This window comes from Geotrypetes seraphini, chromosome 8 (assembly GCF_902459505.1).
Source record: "Geotrypetes seraphini chromosome 8, aGeoSer1.1, whole genome shotgun sequence".
Taxonomy (NCBI): domain Eukaryota; kingdom Metazoa; phylum Chordata; class Amphibia; order Gymnophiona; family Dermophiidae; genus Geotrypetes; species Geotrypetes seraphini.
In genome coordinates, this window is record NC_047091.1 from 19,294,624 (window position 1) to 19,316,227 (window position 21,604).

At 45.6% G+C, this 21,604-nt stretch overlaps 1 protein-coding gene across 1 annotated transcript in view; it reads left to right on the forward strand.

Moving 5' to 3' along the window:
* PLEKHG2 (pleckstrin homology and RhoGEF domain containing G2) overlaps positions 1-21,604 on the forward strand; it is a 124,988-nt gene that overhangs the window by 15,438 nt on the left and 87,946 nt on the right. Inside the window, exon 2 of the mRNA XM_033956059.1 lies at positions 15,772-15,845. Within this exon, the coding sequence (XP_033811950.1) occupies positions 15,797-15,845 (49 nt within the window). The 5' untranslated portion in view covers positions 15,772-15,796. The remainder of the gene's footprint in view (positions 1-15,771; positions 15,846-21,604) is intronic.

Below are 21,604 nucleotides of genomic sequence, written 5' to 3' on the forward strand. Positions count from 1 at the left end.
CATGCCTCATTTGCATGGAAAAATGCTAACACAAAGCTGAAAATAATTCTGAAGATAAATTGTCCCGTGATGCGCAGAGGGCTGGGCGACCATGGCATGCCTTGCGCTGTGCAATTCAGGGGGGCTTTTCTCCTTTCATGGAAGTTGTGGAGAGGGGAGGGGAGAAAATGCTAACAGTTGAAAGAGCGGCCAGCTGTTATCAGCGGCAACAGCTTCCATTAGCCTTGCGCATCTTTTGGGTTGGCTTCTGCCTTTGAGAACAGCTGCCTCAGATCATTGCTCTAGCTGCAAACTGCTTATTCTCACTGGACTTCTTGACCCATTCCTTTTTTTTTGGCAACTTAGATTGGACCATTTCCTGCATTGTATAGTCAAAGAGATTTCATCCCCCCCCCCCCTCTGGGGAAACATCCCCAGGCTCTAATGGATCACATTGGTGACCTGCATCAGAGCAAACCATCTCATCTGGTGACCTGCTGCAAAATGACTTCCCCTCCAGGGCCGGCTCATCCTATGAACCAGTGAGGCCCTGACCCAGGTGGCATTACCATATGGCTCCAGAAAAAGGAGGACGGATTGAGACATCCGGGTAATCTATCTTCTTTTTTCTGGAGCTATTTCGTAACCCTAGACCAGGGGTCCCCAAAGTCCCTCCGAATCCAGTCAGGTTTTCAGGATTTCCCCAATGAATATAAGAACATAAGTATCGCCTCTGCCGAATCAGACCACAGGTCCATCGTGCCCAGCAGTCCGCTCCCGCGGCGGCCCCCCCAGGTCAGCGACCTGTAAGTGATCCTTTATTTAAGACATTCTGACCTGTATAGTACCTGCTCTAACAATACCCTTCAATCCCCTTTTCCTTCAGGAACTTGTCCAACCCCTTTTTGAAACCCAAAATCGTACTCTGCTCTACCACCTCCTCTGGAAGTGCATTCCAGGTATCCACCACCCTCTGAGTGAAGAAGAACTTCCTAGCATTCGTTCTGAACCTGTCTCCCTTCAATTTTCTTGAGTGCCCTCTCGTTCTTGTTACCCCGGCCAGTCTGAAGAATCTGTCCCTCTCTACCCCCTTTACGATCTTGTAAGTTTCTATCATGTCCCCTCTTAAGTCTCCGTTTTTCCAGGGAAAAGAGCCCCAGTTTCTCCAGCCTCTCGGCATATGGAAGGCAGTGCATGCACATAGATCTCAAGCATATTCATTGGGGAAATCCTGAAAATCCAACTGGATTCGGCCCTCAAGGAGGGACTTTGGGGACCCTTGCCCTAGACTCAGGGCACCAGTGATAAAGGATGCCAAAACCCCAATCTAGTCTACCTTCAAACTTCTAGAGGGATAGATGCCAAACTGAGAATTTTCCATCCTTTAAACTAATCAGCGCCCGAACCGTTGCCTCACTTGGTCCAGCAGGAAAGGGAGACTTAATAGAGGGGAAGATACTAGTTCACAGTTGGAGAGGGGCAGCAGATGAAAGAAATACTAGATTACAGGGGTAGGGTGTGTGTGTGTGTGGCGCCAATGCAAAATTTGGTTCCTTCTCCACCCACCCACCTACTGACCTATTTCAAGGTGTCCAGTCTCATCTAGTGACCTGCCTTCAGTGATATACCCAGGACCATACCAAGTAGTGTCCTGTGCAATTTGCCTACTGGTGGTCCCCTGCCCCCCTTCACCATAGCCAGTGAGAGGAGATGGTGGGCTGAGAGCAATCGGCACTCCATGTGGTTAGGGCTAGGGTTACCATATGGCTCCAGAAAAAGAAGGACGGATTGAGACATCCGGGTTTTACTTCTGCTGACAGCAATGGAAGTAAGGAGGGCAGATTGAGACATCTGGGCTTTATTTCCATTGAAATCAATGGAAGTAAAATCCCGGATGTCTCAATCCGTCCTCCTTTTTCTGGAGCCATACGGTAACCCTAGACCAGGGGTGTCAAAGTCCCTCCTCCAGGGTTGCAATCCGGTGGGGTTTTCAGGATTTCCCCAATGAATATGCATGAGATCTATTTGCATGCACTGCTTTCATTGTATGCTAATAGATCTCATGCATACTCATTGGGGAAATCCTGTAAATCCGACCGGATTGTGGCCCTCGAGGAGGGGCTTTGACACCCCTGCCCTAGACCACTCGCTTAGCCCTTGGTGTAGCATTGGATCTGCCTCAACTAGTGATCCATCTCAGGGTGCCTTGCCTTAGCCTGTGACCCAAATTGCCTCCAAGACAGCCCACATGACTTTGGAAGAGTTTTAGAACAGTGGTTATCAACCCTGTCCTGGAGGACCACCAGGCCAATTGGGTTTTCAGGCTAGCCCTAATGAATATGCATGAGAGAGAATTGCATTTAATGGAGGTGAAAGGCATGCAAATCTACTCCATGCATATTCATTAGGGCTATCCCAAAAACCTGACTGGCTGGCGGTCCTCCAGGACAGGATTGGGAACCACTGTTTTCGAAGGGTTTTCAGAAGCCTAGAGAAAAGCAATCAAATAAAGGGGTGCAATCTCTCTCGTAAGAGAAAATGGGGTGAGAGGCAAGGCGGTTTACTGATGTGTCCTCCCCCCCAAAAAGATACCTGAACATTTCTAAGCCAACCCAAGACCGTGATGAGAAACAGGATTCCAGGGCTGTCTCTTTCAGCCCAACTGCTGTCCTATTTAATAGCGTCTCCAACACAGAGGCTCACTTAACTCCAAAAACACAAAACCATTCTCTGTACAAAAACAGGGAGAGGCAAGGATCCAGGAGAATGTGCCTCCGCAAATAATTCAGTCGGACTATGCAGAGCATCTTCTGACATAGACAGCACAAACGTGGGAAGGCACGGCTTCTGTGCTGTATTTTCATCAAGCGCCGAACATCCCTGTGGTGTCCTTATGCAGCTGAAGATCAAACGGAGTTTGTGGTAATGCAGCACTTAGGAAAATGGTTATATGGGGATTGGGCCTGGCAGCCTCTAGCTGCCATCACATTTCCTGTTGCTGTTTAGGGATGTGGAAAGGACACTACCATATGGGATAAAAATTCAACCAAGCCAGATGTGTTTCAGTGGTGGGGGCTCATCAAAGCCTTGCGATGCACAAGATGGAAGGTGTCGGCATCCATAAGTTGACGTACTTTGCTTAAAACAGCCGACGTGTGTGTGAACTTCACAAGCCTGATGAGGATTGACCTGGAGACCTTCAGTGCACCCATGGCTTTATTGTTCCCTCCTCCAAACCTGGTCTTAATGTCTACCATTGAAGGAGTCACTTTAACTCCGGAATAATCAAAGGAAATACTTTTTTGCAGAAAGGGTGGTAGATGTGTGGAACAGTCTCCCGGAAGAGCTGGAGGAGACAGAGACTGTGTCTGAATTCAAGAAAGCCTGGGATAGGCAAGTGGGATCTCTTGGAGAGAGGAAGAGATAATGGTTACTGCGGATGGGCAGCCTAGATGGGCCATTTTGCCTTTATCTGCTGACATGTTACAATGTTTCTATAACCATAAAGTTCTATGACATCACAATGCAGGTGTAAAGAGCCTTAGCCTATAGGAAGAGGAGATACAAATGTTAAGAGCCTTAGCCAATAGAGAGAGGAGGAGGCAGTGGATGTTGCAGATGGGCAGACTGGATGGGCCATTTGGCCTTTATCTGCCATCATGTTTCTATGTAACGCTGGGGACTGAAAGTGTTACATTGTGTCAGGACCTCATAAGTATTCCGTTCTGAGCTGTGAGGCCAAGGGACCCCACCAAGAGTAGTAAGGAGCCCCGGGTTATATGTCAGGTTCTGGCTCCTGCTCCTCCTCACAGTCCTCGATCCCAGACATGCACTAGTAGAGCTTTGGCGGTATATAAGAAATAAATTATTATTATTATTAATATATATTCCTAGCACTTCGTACTCAAATATACAAAGTTTCAATAAAGACTTGCTCTTGTGCCGTTGATTCCATGCAGTGGCCGAGTAAAGGGGAGGGGGCAACGGAGAATGAACTGCCCTGGACGCCATCTTGGTGGGGGCGCCGCATCTCTCCGTCCCCCCCGCTGCTCCTCCCCTGCCGTACGCGCGACTTCAATTCCTCCCACCATACCTCTAGCTCTTTGGGGCACGAGCAGCAACTCTAACCTTCTCTTCGCACCAACCTCGGTGCTACCCTATGACGTCACTTACGGGTCCCGCGACGAGGAGGTGACATCAGAACGAGAGCCTACGCCAGCACGGGCAGCGAGTTAGGGATGCTGTTCGCGCCGGGGAAGCTAAACAGGTATGGGGGAAGGGAAGGGGAGTGCGCACAGCGGGGGGGGGGAGGGGGCAGAGGAATGGGTGAGGGGGGGTAGCTCCCGCCCTCGCTACGCCATTGATTCCATGAGCTTCTGTCTTCTGCTTGGCAAATCCTAATAAAGAAACTTCAGTTAAGAACATAAGAACATAAGAAATGCCTCTGCTGGGTCAGACCCGAGGTCCATCGTGCCCAGCAGTCCGCTCACGCGGCGGCCCAACAGGTCCAGGACCTGTGCAGTAATCTTCTATCTAAACCCCTCTATCCCCATTTCCAGTAGGAATTTGTCCAAACCTTTCTTGAACCCCAGTACCGTACTCTGCCTTATAACGTCCTCTGGAAGCGCATTCCAGGTGTCCACCACACATTGGGTAAAGAAGAACTTCCTAGCATTTGTTTTGAATCTGTCCCCTTTCAACTTTTCCGAATGCCCTCTTGTTCTCTTATTTTTCGAAAGTTCGAAGAATCTGTCCCTCTCTACTCTCTCTATGCCCTTCATGATCTTGTTTGATATGGAAAAGGGAGAGCGGGCAGCCTAGGTCACCAGTTGCTTCTCCTACCCCACCCAGGCAGCAGCCTACCAGAAAACAATAAAGGCATTTTCCTTGGTGGAGGAATGAAGAAGTTGGCCAGACGCTGGATTTCACATGTGCACTCTGCCGGGCAGTAGGGGGAGTTGGAATCTTTAATGAACTGTTGGGGGGGGGGGGGGGGGGGGGCGAAGCAGCCGTGTGTGAATAGATGAAAGCAATAGGCAAGCTGGGCCAGACAATCCTTGGCTGCTCTCCAGGCCATGTTCGCTGCGCAGATCCAGTGCCAGACTTTCCTCTGCTGCGAAGACTGGCAGATGTACTGCTGTGTCGGGGCTTCAGACAGCTTAACTGCTCCGATCAGGCAGAAAACTTGGCCCGGTGCTGAGAGAGTGGGCATAGTGCCAGTGTCTCTTGGATCCTGAGGTGTGAAATGTAGTTTACAATTTTCAGCCGGCACATTACAACCAACTTCACCTCAGCTTGTCCTGTCTAGGTTATGGCAGAAGAAGCATTTCTGATGAACTCAATGCACAGAGCCACAGACAAATCATTCATTTATCAATATGGTTTATTAAAACTTATTATACCCCCTTTAATAACTGGCAAGGCTCAGGCGGTTTACACTAAGGGCTCCTTTTATCAAGCCGCGCTAGCGGGGTTAGCGCGCGTGACTTTTAATCACGCGCGAACCCCCGCGCTGGCCCAAAAAACTACCGCCTGCTCAAGGCGGGCGTTAGCAGCTAGCGCGGCCGGCGGTTTAACGCGCGCTATTACACGCATTAAACCGCTAGCGCGGCTTGATAAAAGGAGCCCTAAAATTGCAAAGGAGAGAAAGGAACACCAAAATATGTACAGGAAAGAACTTGGCATTCATTCAAGAGTAGGCGACATTAAATACGAGTGCAATAGGTATATTTTTCAGCTTAGGAGGGGAGTGGGAAGGACTGAAGCAGGAAACGGGCAAAGAGGGTAGCGTAGCCAAAGACATTAGCAGTGAAAGGCCTGTGTATTATTAAGAGCTTGGTGAAAAAGTCAAGTTTTTAATGCAAGCTTCAACTGATTGAACGAAGGCTCAGCATGAATTTGAAGAAGAAGGGAATTCGGGTGGGAAGGGGCTGTGAAGTGGAAGGCAGGGTGTCTAGTAAATTCAAACTGGGCCAGTTTGGGGCTAGGAAGGCCCAAAAGGTGATTATTAATAGAATGGAGAGTGCGAAAGAGTGAGATTTGCCAGGTAGTCTAGAAGGCCGAGCCTATAGGCCTCAAAGGAGAGAGTGAAATAAATTAGTTAAAATATAATGCAGGGCAATGGAGAAATAACCTCTCCCGGTGAACTAATTGTCAACAACAGTAGGAAATGAAAGGCAACTTTGCATAAAAGAAGAAACACTGAGAAAGTGACAAATAAGGAAGTGTTCTGCTTTGAACAGCTGTCCGATTACAGATCTGGAACACCACACTTAAAAACTAATACAAGAACATAAGAATTGCCATTCTGGGACAGACAGAAGGTCACTCAAGCCCTATTTCCAACAGTGGCCAACCCAGGTCCCAAGCACCTGGCAGAAGCCCAAAGAGTAGCAACATTCCAGAGCTGAGATTGTGATGTCATAATGCCTCATTCCACCAATGCCTAAGAGCCGACCTCATCGGTGATGTCACAATGGCTTGATTATCCTATACTTGGCTCAAATAAGAACATAAGAGCTGCCCTACTGGGACAGACCGAAGGTCCTTCAAGCTCAGTATCCTGTTTCCAACAGTGGCCAACCAGGGTCCCAAGTACCTAGTTAGATCCCAAGTTGTGTAACAGAATTTATGCTGCTTATCCTAGCAATAAACAGTGGATTTCCCCAAGCCATCACAATAATGGCCTATGGACTTCCCTTTTTAGGAATTTATCCAAGCCTTTTTTTTTAAATTCCACTAAGCTAACTCATTTCACCACATTCTCCAGCAACGAATTCCAGAGTTTAATTGCAATATTTTCTCCGGTTTGTTTTAAATCTACTGCTTAATAGCTTCATCACATGCCCCCTAGTCCCAGCGGCGTAATAAGGGGGGCCGGGAGCAGTGTGCCCTGGGCGCGGTCTTTGTTAAGGGTGAAGGCACCCGTCCTCCTTTCCGCCCCCTCCCTTCCCTCATAGCTCTTTAATTTTTCCCCGCGTGAGCAGCATGATAAACTTGCTGCCCACATCAGTGTCACCTCTCTCCGACATCACTTCCGAACCCCGCTCCCAGGAACTGACATCAGAGGGATAGACAACATGACGTGGCCAGCAAGTTCATGATGTTGCTCACGCTTAGAAAATGAAAAAGATACAGGGGAAGGGGGGGTGCGTGCACAGCGGGGGGGGGGGGCAGGAAGGAGTGGGGGGCAAGGGATGGGTGCAACCGCCCCAGGCACCATTCACCCTCGCTACACCACTGCCTAGAAGAGCCCTAGCCAATTTAGCTTCTCCTCATATATCCTATATAATAAAATGCTAGACACGCATGCGCACTCAGACCTGCATGATCTGTAATCCCTGATCTGTGAGATGTAGGTCCGTGGCATTGCAGGAGTGCGCATGCGCGCCTACGGTTCTTTCTTCGTCGTCGTTGTCTTCACCCCTCCCCCCCAATCCCCGTTGAACCTCCCACCCGATCGCCTCCAGAAGTCCGCTCCGCTCCTCCAACAGCGGACGGCCCCGAGCCCAAGTCGGCGAACGAGCTGGTCCTTTGCTGGCTGCAGCCGCTCATGCTGAGGAGCACGGTGTACATGCTCATACATGAGGAGCACGGTGCTGAATGGCGGCGGCTCCTCCGGGGCTTCTCCTCCCGTACAGGCCTCTCCCCTCTCTGCCAAAGACGCTCCAAGCACAGCGCGGCGCTGTGTGGGAAACCGACTACCACGCTCGACACTGATCAAACTGCCACTGGACCAGTCGCGCGAAGCTGCGGCGGCCTTCCTCCCCAGGTTCCATACAAAGCAGGCTGAGCAGCACAACATTCAAAATTAAAGGCAGTTATTAAATAACTGAGCACTTTGAAGTAGCTCCTTACTGCTGGACAGGGGGACCAGGAAGAAGTGCTGATGGACAGGGGGGGAAAAAAAGGAAGGGAGGCCTCCTGCTGGACAGGGGGAGCAGGAAGAGGTGCTGATGGACAGGGGGGGGAAATGAAGGGAGGCCTACTGCTGGACAGGGGGAGCAGGAAGAGGTGCTGATGCATAGGGGGGAGGTAAAACAAAGGGAGAAGGGCTGCTGCTGGATAAGGGGAGCAGTTAAGGGGTAGTAGTGGACACAGGGGAGGTAAAAGGAAGGAAGAATGGACAGGGGGAGCACGCAAGGGGTGGTTGTGGAGAACCAAGGAAAAAGAAAGCGGCTAAGGAGAGAGAGAGGGAAAGAAATAAAGACAGACATACACACACATATTCTAGCACCCGTTAATGTAACGGGCTATAAAGCTAGTATAATATAAATTAATATAAATGGGAAAAAAAATTGCCTTATCTTATGAAAATGAAAAAAAAATCAGTGATGTGAAAATCCTTGTTCAGGACATTATCCCAACATGGCTACTGTTCTCTGGTCAGCTTATTCAATACAGTTTTACAGTTCAAGCAAATTTAGCCGTCCATCGTCAACTACATAGAATTTTCATTGTGGTCGCCACGATACAAACGATTACATCAAAGGACAAAACCCATCAGCAGCTTCAGATCGATGCACACCTCCATCTTCACTGTTCTGAGCACGCAGAAACTCAGGTCCACGCCTGGAAAAGCATTTCTAAATGCAGGCAGATGCAAAGAGGCTTCCTTTTTACCAGCTTCTTGAGGGGAACATGCTCATTATTCAGAAATCCTTGCATACTTGAGGCCATGGCGTTTGACCCCCCCCCCCCCTCCAAGTGATCCCTCTTAACATTGTACTGTAGTTGCCTCTGGTTGCCTTGCAAATTTTGAGCCTTTGACCCCCTTTTTGAGTGCCTTTTAGATTGTAAGCTCTCCTGAGCATGGACCGTCTATTAATTGTGAAAATGTACAGCACTGTGTACGCCCTTCAGTGATAAATAGTAGTAGTGCTTTCTGGGTGAACAAATGGTGCCACGAATCTGTCCTTCAAAAAAAAAGTCGGGAGAGATAGATGCTTCCACTTGGGATCTCAAGTGTGCAATGTTTATCCGTGCACACATTTAACAGAGCAGAATAGACACTACGCGGCACGGCCAACGTTTCAGCACAGAATGCTTTCCCCTGGAGTCCAATGTCGCGCTGCCGTAGTTCAAAGTACGGCGAAAAAACCTCTGGCCGCTATTGATACCGGACTGTCACTCATGCAAAATCGCTTCCACACAAGCATACTTTTGCGTGAGAGAGAGTCTAGAATCAACACCACCACAGTAGCTCAAAAGTATGGAGAAAATCCTCTGGCTAATGTTGACACCGGACTATCCCGTAATAGTACGCTTGGGTGGGAGCAATTTTGTGTGAGAGATAGTCCGGTATCAATACCGGTCAGAAGTTTTTCTCCATACTTCAAGCCACAGTGGTGCAACATTGGACTCCTGAGAAAGGCACTCTGTGCTGAAACTCTAGTCGTGTAGAATCTTTCCTGCCTGTTACATGTGTGTATGAATGAACATTGCAAACTTGAGATAGGTCTATCACGCCCAGCAGTCCGCTCCCGCGGTGGCCCCTCAGGTCAATGGCCTGTAGTGATCTATTACTCTACTACTCTTATTACTTTACAGCCTTCTGTACTGTATAGTAACCCTCTAATTGTACCCCTGGATCCCCTTTTCCTTCATGAACTCGTCCAATCCCCTTTTGAACCCCAAAGTCGTACTCTGCTCTACCACCTCCTCTGGAAGCGTATTCCAGGCGTTCACCACCCTCTGCGTGAAGAAGAACTTCCCAGCATTTGTTCTGAACCTATCTCCCTTCAATTGTTTTGAGTGCCCTCTAGTTTTTGCTGCCCCTGCTAGTCTGAAGAATCTGTCCCTCTCTACCTTCACTATATCCTTCATGATCTTATGAGTTTCTATCATATCCCCTCTAAGTCTTCGCTTTTCCAGTGAAAAGAACTCCAGCTTCTCCAGCCTCTCAGCAAATGAGAGGTTTTCCATGCCCTTTATCCTTTTTGTCGCTCTCCTCTGGACCCTCTTGAGAATCGCCATATCCTTTTTAAGGTACGGCGACCAGTACTGAACGCAGATCCCAAGTGGAAGGCTCTATCCGTTCCTACTTGTTTACCTTTGACTTGGGGGATCGTTTTCTGCTTTTTGTTTTGCACCTGGAAGTCTTTGGCATTTCCCCCTCATTACTTTATAGACCTGGAGATCTCAGCTATAATGTAGTGAGTCCGTGCTATGTCAATAATAAACTCTTTCACACGGGTAGTGCGAGGTACATAAAATCAACTCATCTGATGAAGGCGATCGGCACACCAACAGTGGCCAGCATTTCACATTTCTGTTGCTTCAGGGTGTGACCCACCCGATCAACGCATCGCTGCACGCGTCCATGCTTTGTGACATACCAGCACTTCCTTTCTGAGAGCACTATCTCAAAACTGAGAGTACCTTATCTGAGCTAGTTCAGTCCTTTGCTGGAATCAAGTCCTTAAGTACCTCTGCAGGGTCCCTTTCTTACCTCATCTCCTGACCCCCCCTATTGGTACATAAGAGCATAACAATTGCCATACTGGGACAGACTGAAGGTCCATCAAACCAATTATCTTGTTTCCAACAGTGGCCAACCCAGGTCCCAAGTACCTAGCAAGATCAACAAGTAGTAAAACAGATTTTATTGCTGCTCATCCTAGGAATAAACAGTGGATTTCCCCAAGACATCTCAATAATGGCCTATGAACTTCTCTTTTAGGAAATTATCCAAACCTTTTATTAAACCCTGCTAAGCTAACTGATTTTACCACATTCTTCAGCAATGAATTCTCCAGATTGTTTTAAATCTACTACTTAGCAGCTTCATCGCATGCCCTCTAATTCTAGTATTTTTGGAAATAGTACAGGTCCCCCTTCCATATTTGCAGGTTCAGCACTTGCGACTTCGATTATTTGCCGTTTTCATCTCGCTGACCCACCCTGCCTCCCGGACCTCTCCACTTACTTTTTTAAAGCCTAGTGGCCTACGCAGTCATACTACAAGCCCAAAAGGAGACAAACGAAACTGAAAACAACTCGTACCCAGAACACTATTTATGTCCAGCGGCTTTACTTGATACAGCTGGGGGTACCTTGTGCAAGACACCTGGAGAAAAATGTCAGTGAAAGATCTGCACCATTGTCTGAGAGATACTCTCAATTGTGGGTGGTTGGAGAGTTCGGTTTACACCTAAGCACTGTTCCCTCTAAGCCAGTGGTCTCAAACTCGCGGCCCACCAGTACTATTTTGAGGCCCTCGGTATGTTTATCATAATCACAAAAGTAAAATAAAACCGTTTCTTGATCATATGTCTCTTTAGCTATAAATTACAGTTATTAAGACAGCCAAAAGGAAAGATTTATAACCTATAAAGCTTTTTACCTCATACAAAATTGTCATTTCTTTAATAAGACATTAACTATTTCTTCTGAGGCCTTCCAAGTACCTACAGATCCAAAATGTGGCCCTGCAAAGGGTTTGAGTTTGAGACCACTGCTCTAAGCTGAACAGAAGTCCACCACCTACTGTATAGTCCTGCTAGTAGAGGGTGCTGTTTCACGATCACATTTTCAATAGTAAGAGACAGACAAGCTCTGCAGGACTTCAGGGAACCTGCCTAGTGATAGAAGACACAATATTGAAGCACTACCCCCCCCCCCAAGTAGAGCAATGCAGTTGGAGGACTCCTGTCCAGCTTATATGGAACAATGCACCTAAGCTGAATACCAGGTCCCAGACCACCCCTCTACATGTCTTCTGAGTTCAGGGGCTCATTAGAGAGATGACTCTCATCCCTTCCTCAGAAATGGATTATTTTGTGTATCAGGTGACCTCCAGTCCTTCTGGGATGCAGTGGCATGCTCTAAATCAGTGGTTCCCAATCCCGTCCTGGAGGACCACCAGTCAGTCAGGATTTCAGGATAACCCTAATGATGCATGGGGCAGATGTGCATTCCTGTTCCCTCCATTATATGCAAATCTCTCTCATGCTTATTCATTAGGGCTAGCCTGAAAACCCAACTGGCTGGTGGTCCTCCAGGACAGGGTTGGGAATAGAGAATGACATGGTGACAAAATTCATCACCGTTCCCGTCCCCGCAGTTAACCACGGGAAATAATCCCATGTCATTTTCTAGTGTCTATTTCAACCTCAGTCCTTCTACACCAGCATTCTTCAAAGCAAAGCTTGCGGGTCAGTGGTTGTGGCCATTCATACTCTGATTCTTCCCTCTCTCCTTAAAGAATGACATGAAGATGGTTTCCCGAGGTTATCCACGGGGACGGGAACGGTGATGAATTTTGTCACCGTGTCATTCTCTAGTTGGGAACTATTGCTCTAAGTCTACTTATTAAAAAAACAGAAACCCAGTGGCCTTAACACAGCAAGCAGGGGGTGTGAGGAAGGGGCAACTGGAGAGTAGTGGTGGTATTACCATATATTTTCTTCTATCCTGTGAGTTTCAACAAGGATTCAATGCGGTTTTCAACGAGATTTCTAATCAGCGGTCATGAGCAATGAATTACAGGTTTGAAGAACTAGAAATAATGCCTTTGCATTTTGAATGAGATAGGCTTGAAGAAATAGATGAGTCTTTAGCATTCTCCTGAAGTCGTAATATGCGTCCGCTCGATGCAGGTGTTGTGGGAGGCCATTCCAAATTGGGAGGGCCTTGGAATGCGAAAGTGGATTCGTATAACTTCTTTCGGTGTACACGCAACGGTGAAGGGAAAGTTGCGTTGATCTCAAGTTGAAAAAAAAAAAAAAAAGAGTTTGTAACAATGGCTTTTGTAAAGGGGACTGGAAGGAAAAGCTCTACTCTCAATTCTGGGAACTATCTTGAACCTGTGGGCTTTCAAAATTTGCACTGCTTAATTAATATTGGTTAGATACACCAAGAATCTCGAAAGATTTATGTATAACAATTTTTATTGAAAGAATCAAATAATCAGTACAATAGGATGATACAAAAATACATTCAATACAATAAGAATTACAATAATATTTCATACAAATTTAAATCATTCTTTCAAATTTAATTTCCATATGAATTAATTCAATCTTATCTACACCCCCCTTAATTCCATCCCCTACCCACTATCTTCCCCTAAATGAAATCCCTCACCCTGGATGAAAGTTGACAAAAATAAAGAATTAAAATAAATAACTGGAATGTAATTATTAAACCTAATTTTCATAATAAATCATTGATAACCAAACTTTGTATTTTTGGTGAAAGATTCTGAATATAAGGATCCCAAACGTCTGGGGATGGCTATCTGTTCATGGGAACTTATTAGCAGAAAGTCAAAAGTTCACCAGGGCATATCAGGCGTAAAGCACCCTAGAGTGCATGCAAGGTTACCCATAAACATCATTTAAAGCCATCCTCTAGCTCAGGGGTAGGGAACTCTGGTCCTCGAGAGCCGTATTCCAGTCGGGTTTTCAGGATTTCCCCAATGAATATGCATGAGATCTATTGGCATGCACTGCTTTCAATGCATATTCATTGGGGAAATCCTGAAAACCCGACTGGAATACGGCTCTCGAGGATCGGAGTTCCCTACCCCTGCTTCTAGCTTAAAAAACCAATTAATGTGTTAAAAATTCTAATGAATATAAATTTATGTATTAAATCTTTAGAGATTCTTGGTGTATCTAACCAATATTAATTAAGCAGTGCAAATTTTGAAAGCCCGCAGGTTCAAGATAGTTCCCAGAATTGAGAGTAGGTCTTTTCCTTCCAGTTTACATGCTATGACCCCTCTCTTGTAGAGTAGGCGATTTCTTATTTTGTAAAGGTGAACCATTAGTAACTGTATAACTGAAGTGTTTATATAAGAAACAAGCTTACTCATAAAAAAGGCTCTCTGGCACCCAGACTGTGGGAGATGTGACGTGGTGATGTTCTCTGTAGGTTTAGCTCTGGCCTATAGACTTCAATTAAATCTGGCACTGGGACCCAACATATTTGAATCTGAATCTATGTTATATCAGGTCAACAGTGTAATATGTATTAGCAAAAACAGAGGTTCATGTTATATGTGATCCCATGTTATATCGAGTCATGGGGTCTACATCGCAAAGTGTTTTTGAATTGCAATATGGAATGGTATGGTGTTGATATGCGGTGTCCGAACCGATACTGGTGACTACTAGCACTGTAGCTCAGTGGCAGAACTGTGAACGGTCGCACGGGGGAGGTCCTGGGTCCTCTCCCCAAATCAGCTAGGGATCCTGCCGAGGCAGTAAGCTCCTGAGTTCTGGGGTGAGGGGAAAAATAAACGGAGGTAACTTCGCCCCCTCCCCCAAATGAGAAAAAAAAGGTTGACTTAAATATAAACTGAACTCGCGGCGGCCTCACAAGGTTACTGTGGGAACTCACGTTAGCCATTTTGAATAGTGAGCACAGGAGGATCACTCTTGCCCTGGCTCACCGTTGGACCAGAAGGGTTTAAGGTAGGCCCTGGGAGAGGCCTGAGATGAGTCCATGTCTGTTTCTATCATTTCCTCTGTGAGAAATTCCCTAACCCCTATTTATCCGGTTTGTCTGTCTTAATTAGATTGTAAGCTCTGTTGAGCAGGGATTGTCTTTTACATGTATAGAAATTATAAGTAGTAGTAGTAGAAAGGACTCATAGTCATTGTTCAAGGGTGACACCTAGTGGTCAGGTTGTAGCCCAAGATTACAGAGTTCCACAAGGAATCTTGGTGCATGGCCTTTGGCCTAGGACTACCACTGCAATGAATTGGGATGGGTTAAAATAAGAGGGGGGGGGGAACTCCTGGGTAGTTATAAATGCAGACTCATTGCGCTAGATCTCAGCCTTGATTCTTGACTGAGCTAGAAGCCAAAAGGAACAGGAGGAAGCTGTGGATCCTTTCCCCCCTCCCTCCTGAAAAATACACGACTGACCCGAGGTCCAGGGCTCACTCGGGGTCCTCAGTCCCCTTCCCTGACTTCCTGGTGCTGACTTAACCACTGCTCTGCAGCCAGGGCTCTGCAAAGAGAATCCAGCTGTGACTGGCAGCTGTTTCATTGTTCATCCTCAAGCAACCCCCCCCTCTCTCCCACTCCCACACACTCTCTCTCCCTACAGAGAATAATGAGGCGTTGAATAGACTGGATCTGAAGTCCTTTTCCTGAGCTGATTGGATTGCTGGCCAGGACAAGTCTTGATATGTACAGAGCCCAGCTCCCAGGTCAGCCTTGTCTTTCATGGTTCAGTGATACAGTACCGACCAGAAGCATTCTGCATTCTAAGCTGCTCTGGGTCAGGCATCCAAACCTGGAAGCAGGCGTTGGCAGCCTGTAAATGCCTCGGGAGCAGAGCAGGCTTTGGGGAGTATCTCTGGTTACGCTGTGTCAGGGGTTTTGCGGCGGAGCCTTTATTAGTTCCAGAAGGTCAGTACAGTAATTTGACTCCCCTCCCCCAGGGTCAGATTCAGGCTCTGGGGTCTGCTGAAGTGTTTAATGTTTTTTTTTTGGGGGGGGGGGGACTTCAAGTTTCTGCAGCTAGAAAGTGTGTGTATTGATATGACCTGTTTATAAGCATCCTGATATCGGTGCATGTTTCATCTCTGGCCTCCTCTCAGCTCTGCTCAGTCTGACACCACTACCTTGCTGAGACAGGTGCAGATAAGCTAGATTGCAGGGGGTAACTGTGTATATGAACTTCGCTCAAGCCCTCTTGTCATCACCTCTTAGGAGCCCAGCCTTGACAGAGGCACTAAGCTGGCCTCATGGTTTGAGGGGGAGGGGAGTGCATGCAGGGAAGGCAAACCAAATCTGTAGTTTAACTTCTGGCTTCGTCTTTTTCTTCCCTTTCAGAGCGTCGGTCTGAGATCACATCACCATGCCTGAGGGAGCCCGCCGGGGCAGTGTGAAGAAAGCAGGCAAACAAGGTATGTGCCCTCTGTATTAAAAGAACCCCCTTGTCTACCCATCCTCTCACACTTCAGAATAATTTAGAAGCAAATCATCTTCCGTCTAAATCCGTGGCGTACGCAGCCATCTCTGAGGTGCAACCGAGCTGCAAACATATACTCAGTGGTGGTGGGAGAGGGGCCGATGTCAGATTGATGGGATGCTGTTTAAAGACAGAATCATCTCCGGTTACAGCCAGCCCAAGAGTAAGTGAAACAGGGCCCTGCATGCCGACACAGGAAGGGTAGAAGCAGCTCCCACCCCATCTGCTGTGGTTTCTTGTTTCCTGCTTCTTAACTTCAGAAGGTGAAAAAAGGTGCTTGCACGGCCTGGGGCTGGGAGACGTGAGGGTGTCAGTGGAGGCCTGGTCATGTGAATGCATGGAATGGTGAGTCGGGGTATTGGAGGGGATACGATAAGTATATCTGCGCATTGCGATGGGGATATGTTTGATGGGAAGGATTGAACATGTCTGGTCAGTGAGGGTAAGTAAGGTCATATGAATGTGTTTGTAAGGTGAGAGATTGTATTGGGGGTGGGGGTGGGGGATATATTAAGGCTGTCATGATGCAGAGAGTACAAATCCAGGATGAATAACATATTGGAAAGCATATAAACCAGAACCTACTAGACCAGAGAGGACCCTGCTGGGCAGCCAGTTTTATTCATATGTAGCTCATGCTCAGTGGTTCCCAAACCTGTCCTGGGGGACCCCCAGCCAGTCAGGTTTTCAAGATATCCCTAATGAACATGCATGAGAGAGATTTGCATATAATGGAAGGGACAGGTAGGCAAATCTCTCTCTTGCATATTCATTAGGGATATCTTGAAAACCTGACTGGCTGGGGGTCCCCCAGGACAGGTTTGGGAACCACTGCTCATGCTTGTTCAGTGGTTGAGGAATGCAAGTTCCTCGGGGGGTCCTAGTGAGAAATGAGGGAGTATTACCCGATGATTAAATATGATAAAAGTACAATATAGAAGTGCTTGATGATAATATAAAAGTGGAGCCAGTTCTGGTGTGAAAATGTTGTACAAAGTGTGACAAAGGTACTAATTGGTGATCATGTATACCAGTGGTTCCCAACCCTGTCCCCCAAGCCAGTCGGATTTTCAGGATAGCCCTAATGAATATGCATGAGAGAGATCTGCATATAATGGAGGTGCCAGGCCTGCAAATCTGCTCCATGCATATTCATTAGAGCTATCCTGAAAACCCGACTGGCCTGGGGGTCTTGCAGGACAGGGTTGGGAACCACTGATATATACCATCTTAGTGATAAAAGTGTGGTGTGAATAAAAAGTGTTAAATATGCTTCTTGTGGTGGATTAGCGTGAAATGGTGGAACCAGTGCTGTAAAATATTCCATCATAAATATTCTATGTCCCTTATATGCTTGTATTGGTAATAAATAAGATTATTTCAGGGCCTCAGATTTGCCATTGTGGTGCCAGAGATTTCTATGGTCACCATTTCACTTTGGCTTATGGCCTCCTCACTAGCCCCATCATACTTTTTTTCATGTTTATATATATATATATATATATATATATATATATATATATATATATATATATATATATGTAAAGTGCTCAGTGCAGTATCAAAAAATTTTTAAATATGTTATTTCTTAGTATAAAAATTTTTTTTTGCAGTAATTCAACAACTTATCTTAAATCTTTCCTGTTAGTAACATCGGGAAGGGACCTGTCATTCGACATGCTTAAACATATTTAAAAAATTTTTGATACTGCACTGAGCACTTTACATATATATATATATAAAAAAACATGAAAAAAAAGTATGATGGAGCTAGTGAGGAGGCCATAAGCCAAAGTGAAATGGTGACCATAGAAATCTCTGGCACCACAATGGCAAATCTGAGGCCCTGAAATAATCTTATTTATTACCAATATAAGCAAATAAGGGACATTGAATATTTATGGCGATTATCTAAGTCGATGTCTTACACTGAGACTATAATTGAGACTGGTTGCAGTGTAAAATATTCCATGTCACACCATGCACATCTATATTGTGCTTTCATCATATTTAATCATCAGGTAACGCCCCCTCATGTCTCACAAACACGGACCGTGTTGGGTCTTCGTTTCTCCTGAACAAAAGTGGCCTATTTAAAAAAAATAAATAAATAAAACAACGTTTTATCGGTTCAATAAAGTGCCTGCATCGAGTACATCAGGCCTGAAGTTCTTTTTAGGTTTCCGTTTGCTTGACTTTCACTGCAGACTTGTTGGATTCTTTTTCTCCTTGTAGAATGCAAGTTACGTCCAGGTAGGGTTACCATATGGCTCCAGAAAAAGGAGGACGGATTGAGACATCCGGGTTTTACTTCCATTGCTTTCAATGAAAGTAAAGCCCACATGCCTCTACGTGTCCTCCTACCTTCCATTGCTTTCAGCAGAAGTAAAACCCGGATGTCTCAATCCGTCCTCCTTTTTCTGGAGTCATATGGTAACCCTACATCCAGGTACAGTAGGTATTTTCCTGTCCCCAGGGGGCTCGCTGCCTAAGCTTGTACCTGAATTAATAGAGGGGTAAGTGACTTGCCCAAGGACATAACATAACAAATAACTTCTATACCTTATAACCTTGTAAATTCTATATCAGTGGTCTCAAACTCAAACCCTTTGCAGATCCACATTTTGGATTTGTAGGTACTTGGAGGACCTCAGAAAAAAATAGTTAATGTCTTATTAAAGAAATGACAATCTTTTCTTTTGGCTAAGTCTTAATAATAATAATATTGTAATTTATAGCTAAAGAGACAAATGATCAAGAAACTGTTTTATTTTACTTTTGTGATTATGATAAACATACCGAGGGCTTCAAAATAGTACCTGGCGGGCCGCGAGTTTGAGACCACTGTTCTAAGTGGTTAACAAAGTTTAAAAAAAACAACCACCCCATATAATCAATAAGAATGATCATTATTTAGGAAACAAATATGTCTTCAATTGTTTTCTAAAATGGTAGTAGGGACTGTGAACTCAATGATACAGATTTTCAAGTCCTTATCCCAAAGTGCTGCCTGACAGTGATACTAAACCCTGGTCTTTCTGGTTTATAATCTGCTGCTCAAAGCACTAGGCTACGCCAGTGAACATTGCGTGTGGGTTGATTCAGTCTGAAGCCTGAAACTGGTGTCTGGTTCTGATCCACTATTGCCCTGGGCTTAGTCCACAGCGGCATGAATCTTCTTGACCTGATTCGGAGAAAATCTTGATGCATTTTCTATTCACTCGAGATGGGGGGCAATGCCTTTCCCAAAGTTCTTCTTTCAGCAGAAGGAACTTAAGTAAACATGGCCCCGAGCCACTAGCCCAGAAGGAGGCTGTGTGACTTCCTTGTGAGTGAAGTTTAGAATGACTGATGAGCAAACCATGAGGAAGAGGAGACGTATAGTTGCTTTTTTAGTTTCATCCCTGGAGTTCTTTAGAGATGCACAAACCCTAAGCAGCCTCTTTTGCTTGAAAGGTTTTGTTGGTTTTTTTTTTTTTCAGTGCAAGCTTCATTGGGAGGCTAGCTCATACAGGAAATGCCCTCAGCTGACATAAGTCTTTCATTTAAGTGATTCACTAAGTTCAGCTTTCTCTCTGTCTGCAAGGGAAGAATTGATATTCTTGAGTGTAGTCAAGCAGGCTCTGTGGCACATTTTCTCGTTCTGGTCTCTTCCTGTTTACTGTTTGGAGAGAGGCTTGTGATGGGAGCCGAAGTTCCTTGATCTTTTCCCCCTCCCCCTCCGTGTCATCACATCTAATAACTTAGGCCTACCTAGATTCACTAACCTTTCTGATCCTGTCCAATCCATGGCAGGCCGACTGATCCACAACGCGTCCTCATGCAAATGGGGGCGATCAGAGGCACGCCCCCCCCCCCCCCCCCACCGACTGCACGGGTCGCTGGAGAGCGATCCTGACGGATGCGCAGACCATCTTCTTTGCCTGTAGATGGTCTGCGCATGCCTCCATGCAAGGAAGAGCTGGAAACTTCAGAGCTGGAAGCTTCGCGAGCCCGTGGTTTTAAGATATGCCCCGTGGCACCACACTGTCCATGCCAGACGAGCTAATGGCCCAGGGTAATCTGAAGAGAAGTTGGACTTGATCATGGAAACATGATGGCAGATAAAGGCCAAATGGCCCATTCAGTCTGCCCAGCCGCAACTTCCACTATCTCATCCTCTTCCTATTGGCTAAGGCTCTTTACACCAACATTGTGAGGTCATAGAGCATTATTATTATAGAAACATAGAAACATGATGGCAGATAAAGGTCAAATGGCCCATCCAGTCTGCCCTTCCGCAGTAACCATTATCTCTTCCTCTCACGTGCCTATCCCAGACTTTCTTGAATTCAGACACAGTCTCTGTCTCCACCACCTCTTCCGGTAGACTGATCCATGCATCTGCCACCCTTTCTGTAAAAAAAGTGTTTACTTAGATTACTCCTGAGCCTATCACCTCTTAACTTCATCCTATGCCCTATTGGTGAGCCATAGATGCTGGTTTTCATGACGCTTCTCATCTGACACTTGAGCTCAAAAAAAATTCCCTAACAGACCAGATAACCTCTGCTATCTTTATTCTAGGTTACTCTACTCTAGAAAGTGCTTATTTCAGGTCTCAACTAGGGCAAAGTCTCTAAACTGCAATAGCGTTAATCAGGTGTCAATGCCTAACCCATAACAAGTAAAGGCTGGCGCATTGACTACATTCCACCCCCTTGGTGCTATGTGTTCCAGTTACTCAGAACAAATGAAAAGGCAAGAGAGATGTCCTTGTAACCGAAAGTATCTATATTTCTCAATTATTCGTCCCAACAAGAATCCAAGTTTCGGCATCTGTCTATGCCTTCCTCAGGGGACCCTGGATAAAATCATTGGTGAGAAGATACACTGGATTTAACTGCAGTTCCAGAGATACGCCAAAGCGCCGCGAAAGTCGCGCCAGAAGCCAGCTGGATCCTTGTTAAACATCACTCAAAAGGAAAAGAAACGTTTGCAAATAATTCAAAATACTGCAGTTAAAATTATTCATAACGGAAAAAAATTCGATCACGTAACTCCCGTTTTGATTGACTCACATTGGCTTCCCATTAATCAACGTATAACCTATAAAATTTTGCTTTTAGTATTTAAAACACTATCTACCAACGAACCTCAATTTATAGATCGGTTATTAATCCCATACAATACGACATGTTCTCTCCGATCCACAACTCAGGGGTTGCTAATGGTTCCTTCTTTGAAAATTATTGGAACCAGACGTCACGATATATATTCAAAAATAATTTTAAAAATTTTCTCTTTAGAGACGCATTTCATCTTTAAATAATGGATTTTTAATAATCTTAATCCCATTCCACATGTTCTTCCCTTATTTGGCTTTTTCCTTTCAATTATGAAAAATATTAATATTGTAACTGTCTCCCTTTCCTTTCCCTTATGTATCCGAGTCTGTCTGTTTTGTCAGTTTGTTTTTAACCCCTTTTATAGCAGTATAATGAACTCTAGATCTATCTTATATTTTATTGTTACTCGCTTAGTATGTAATAAGCGATTTATCAAATTTAAATAAACTTGAACTTGAAACTTGTTGGGACGAATAGTTGAGAAATAAAGATACTTTCAATTGAGAGGACACTTTCGGTTTGTTCTGTTTCCACACTAAGGCGAGGTTTTCTCTTCTTGTTTGTGTGGTTCTCCTTCCAGTTACTC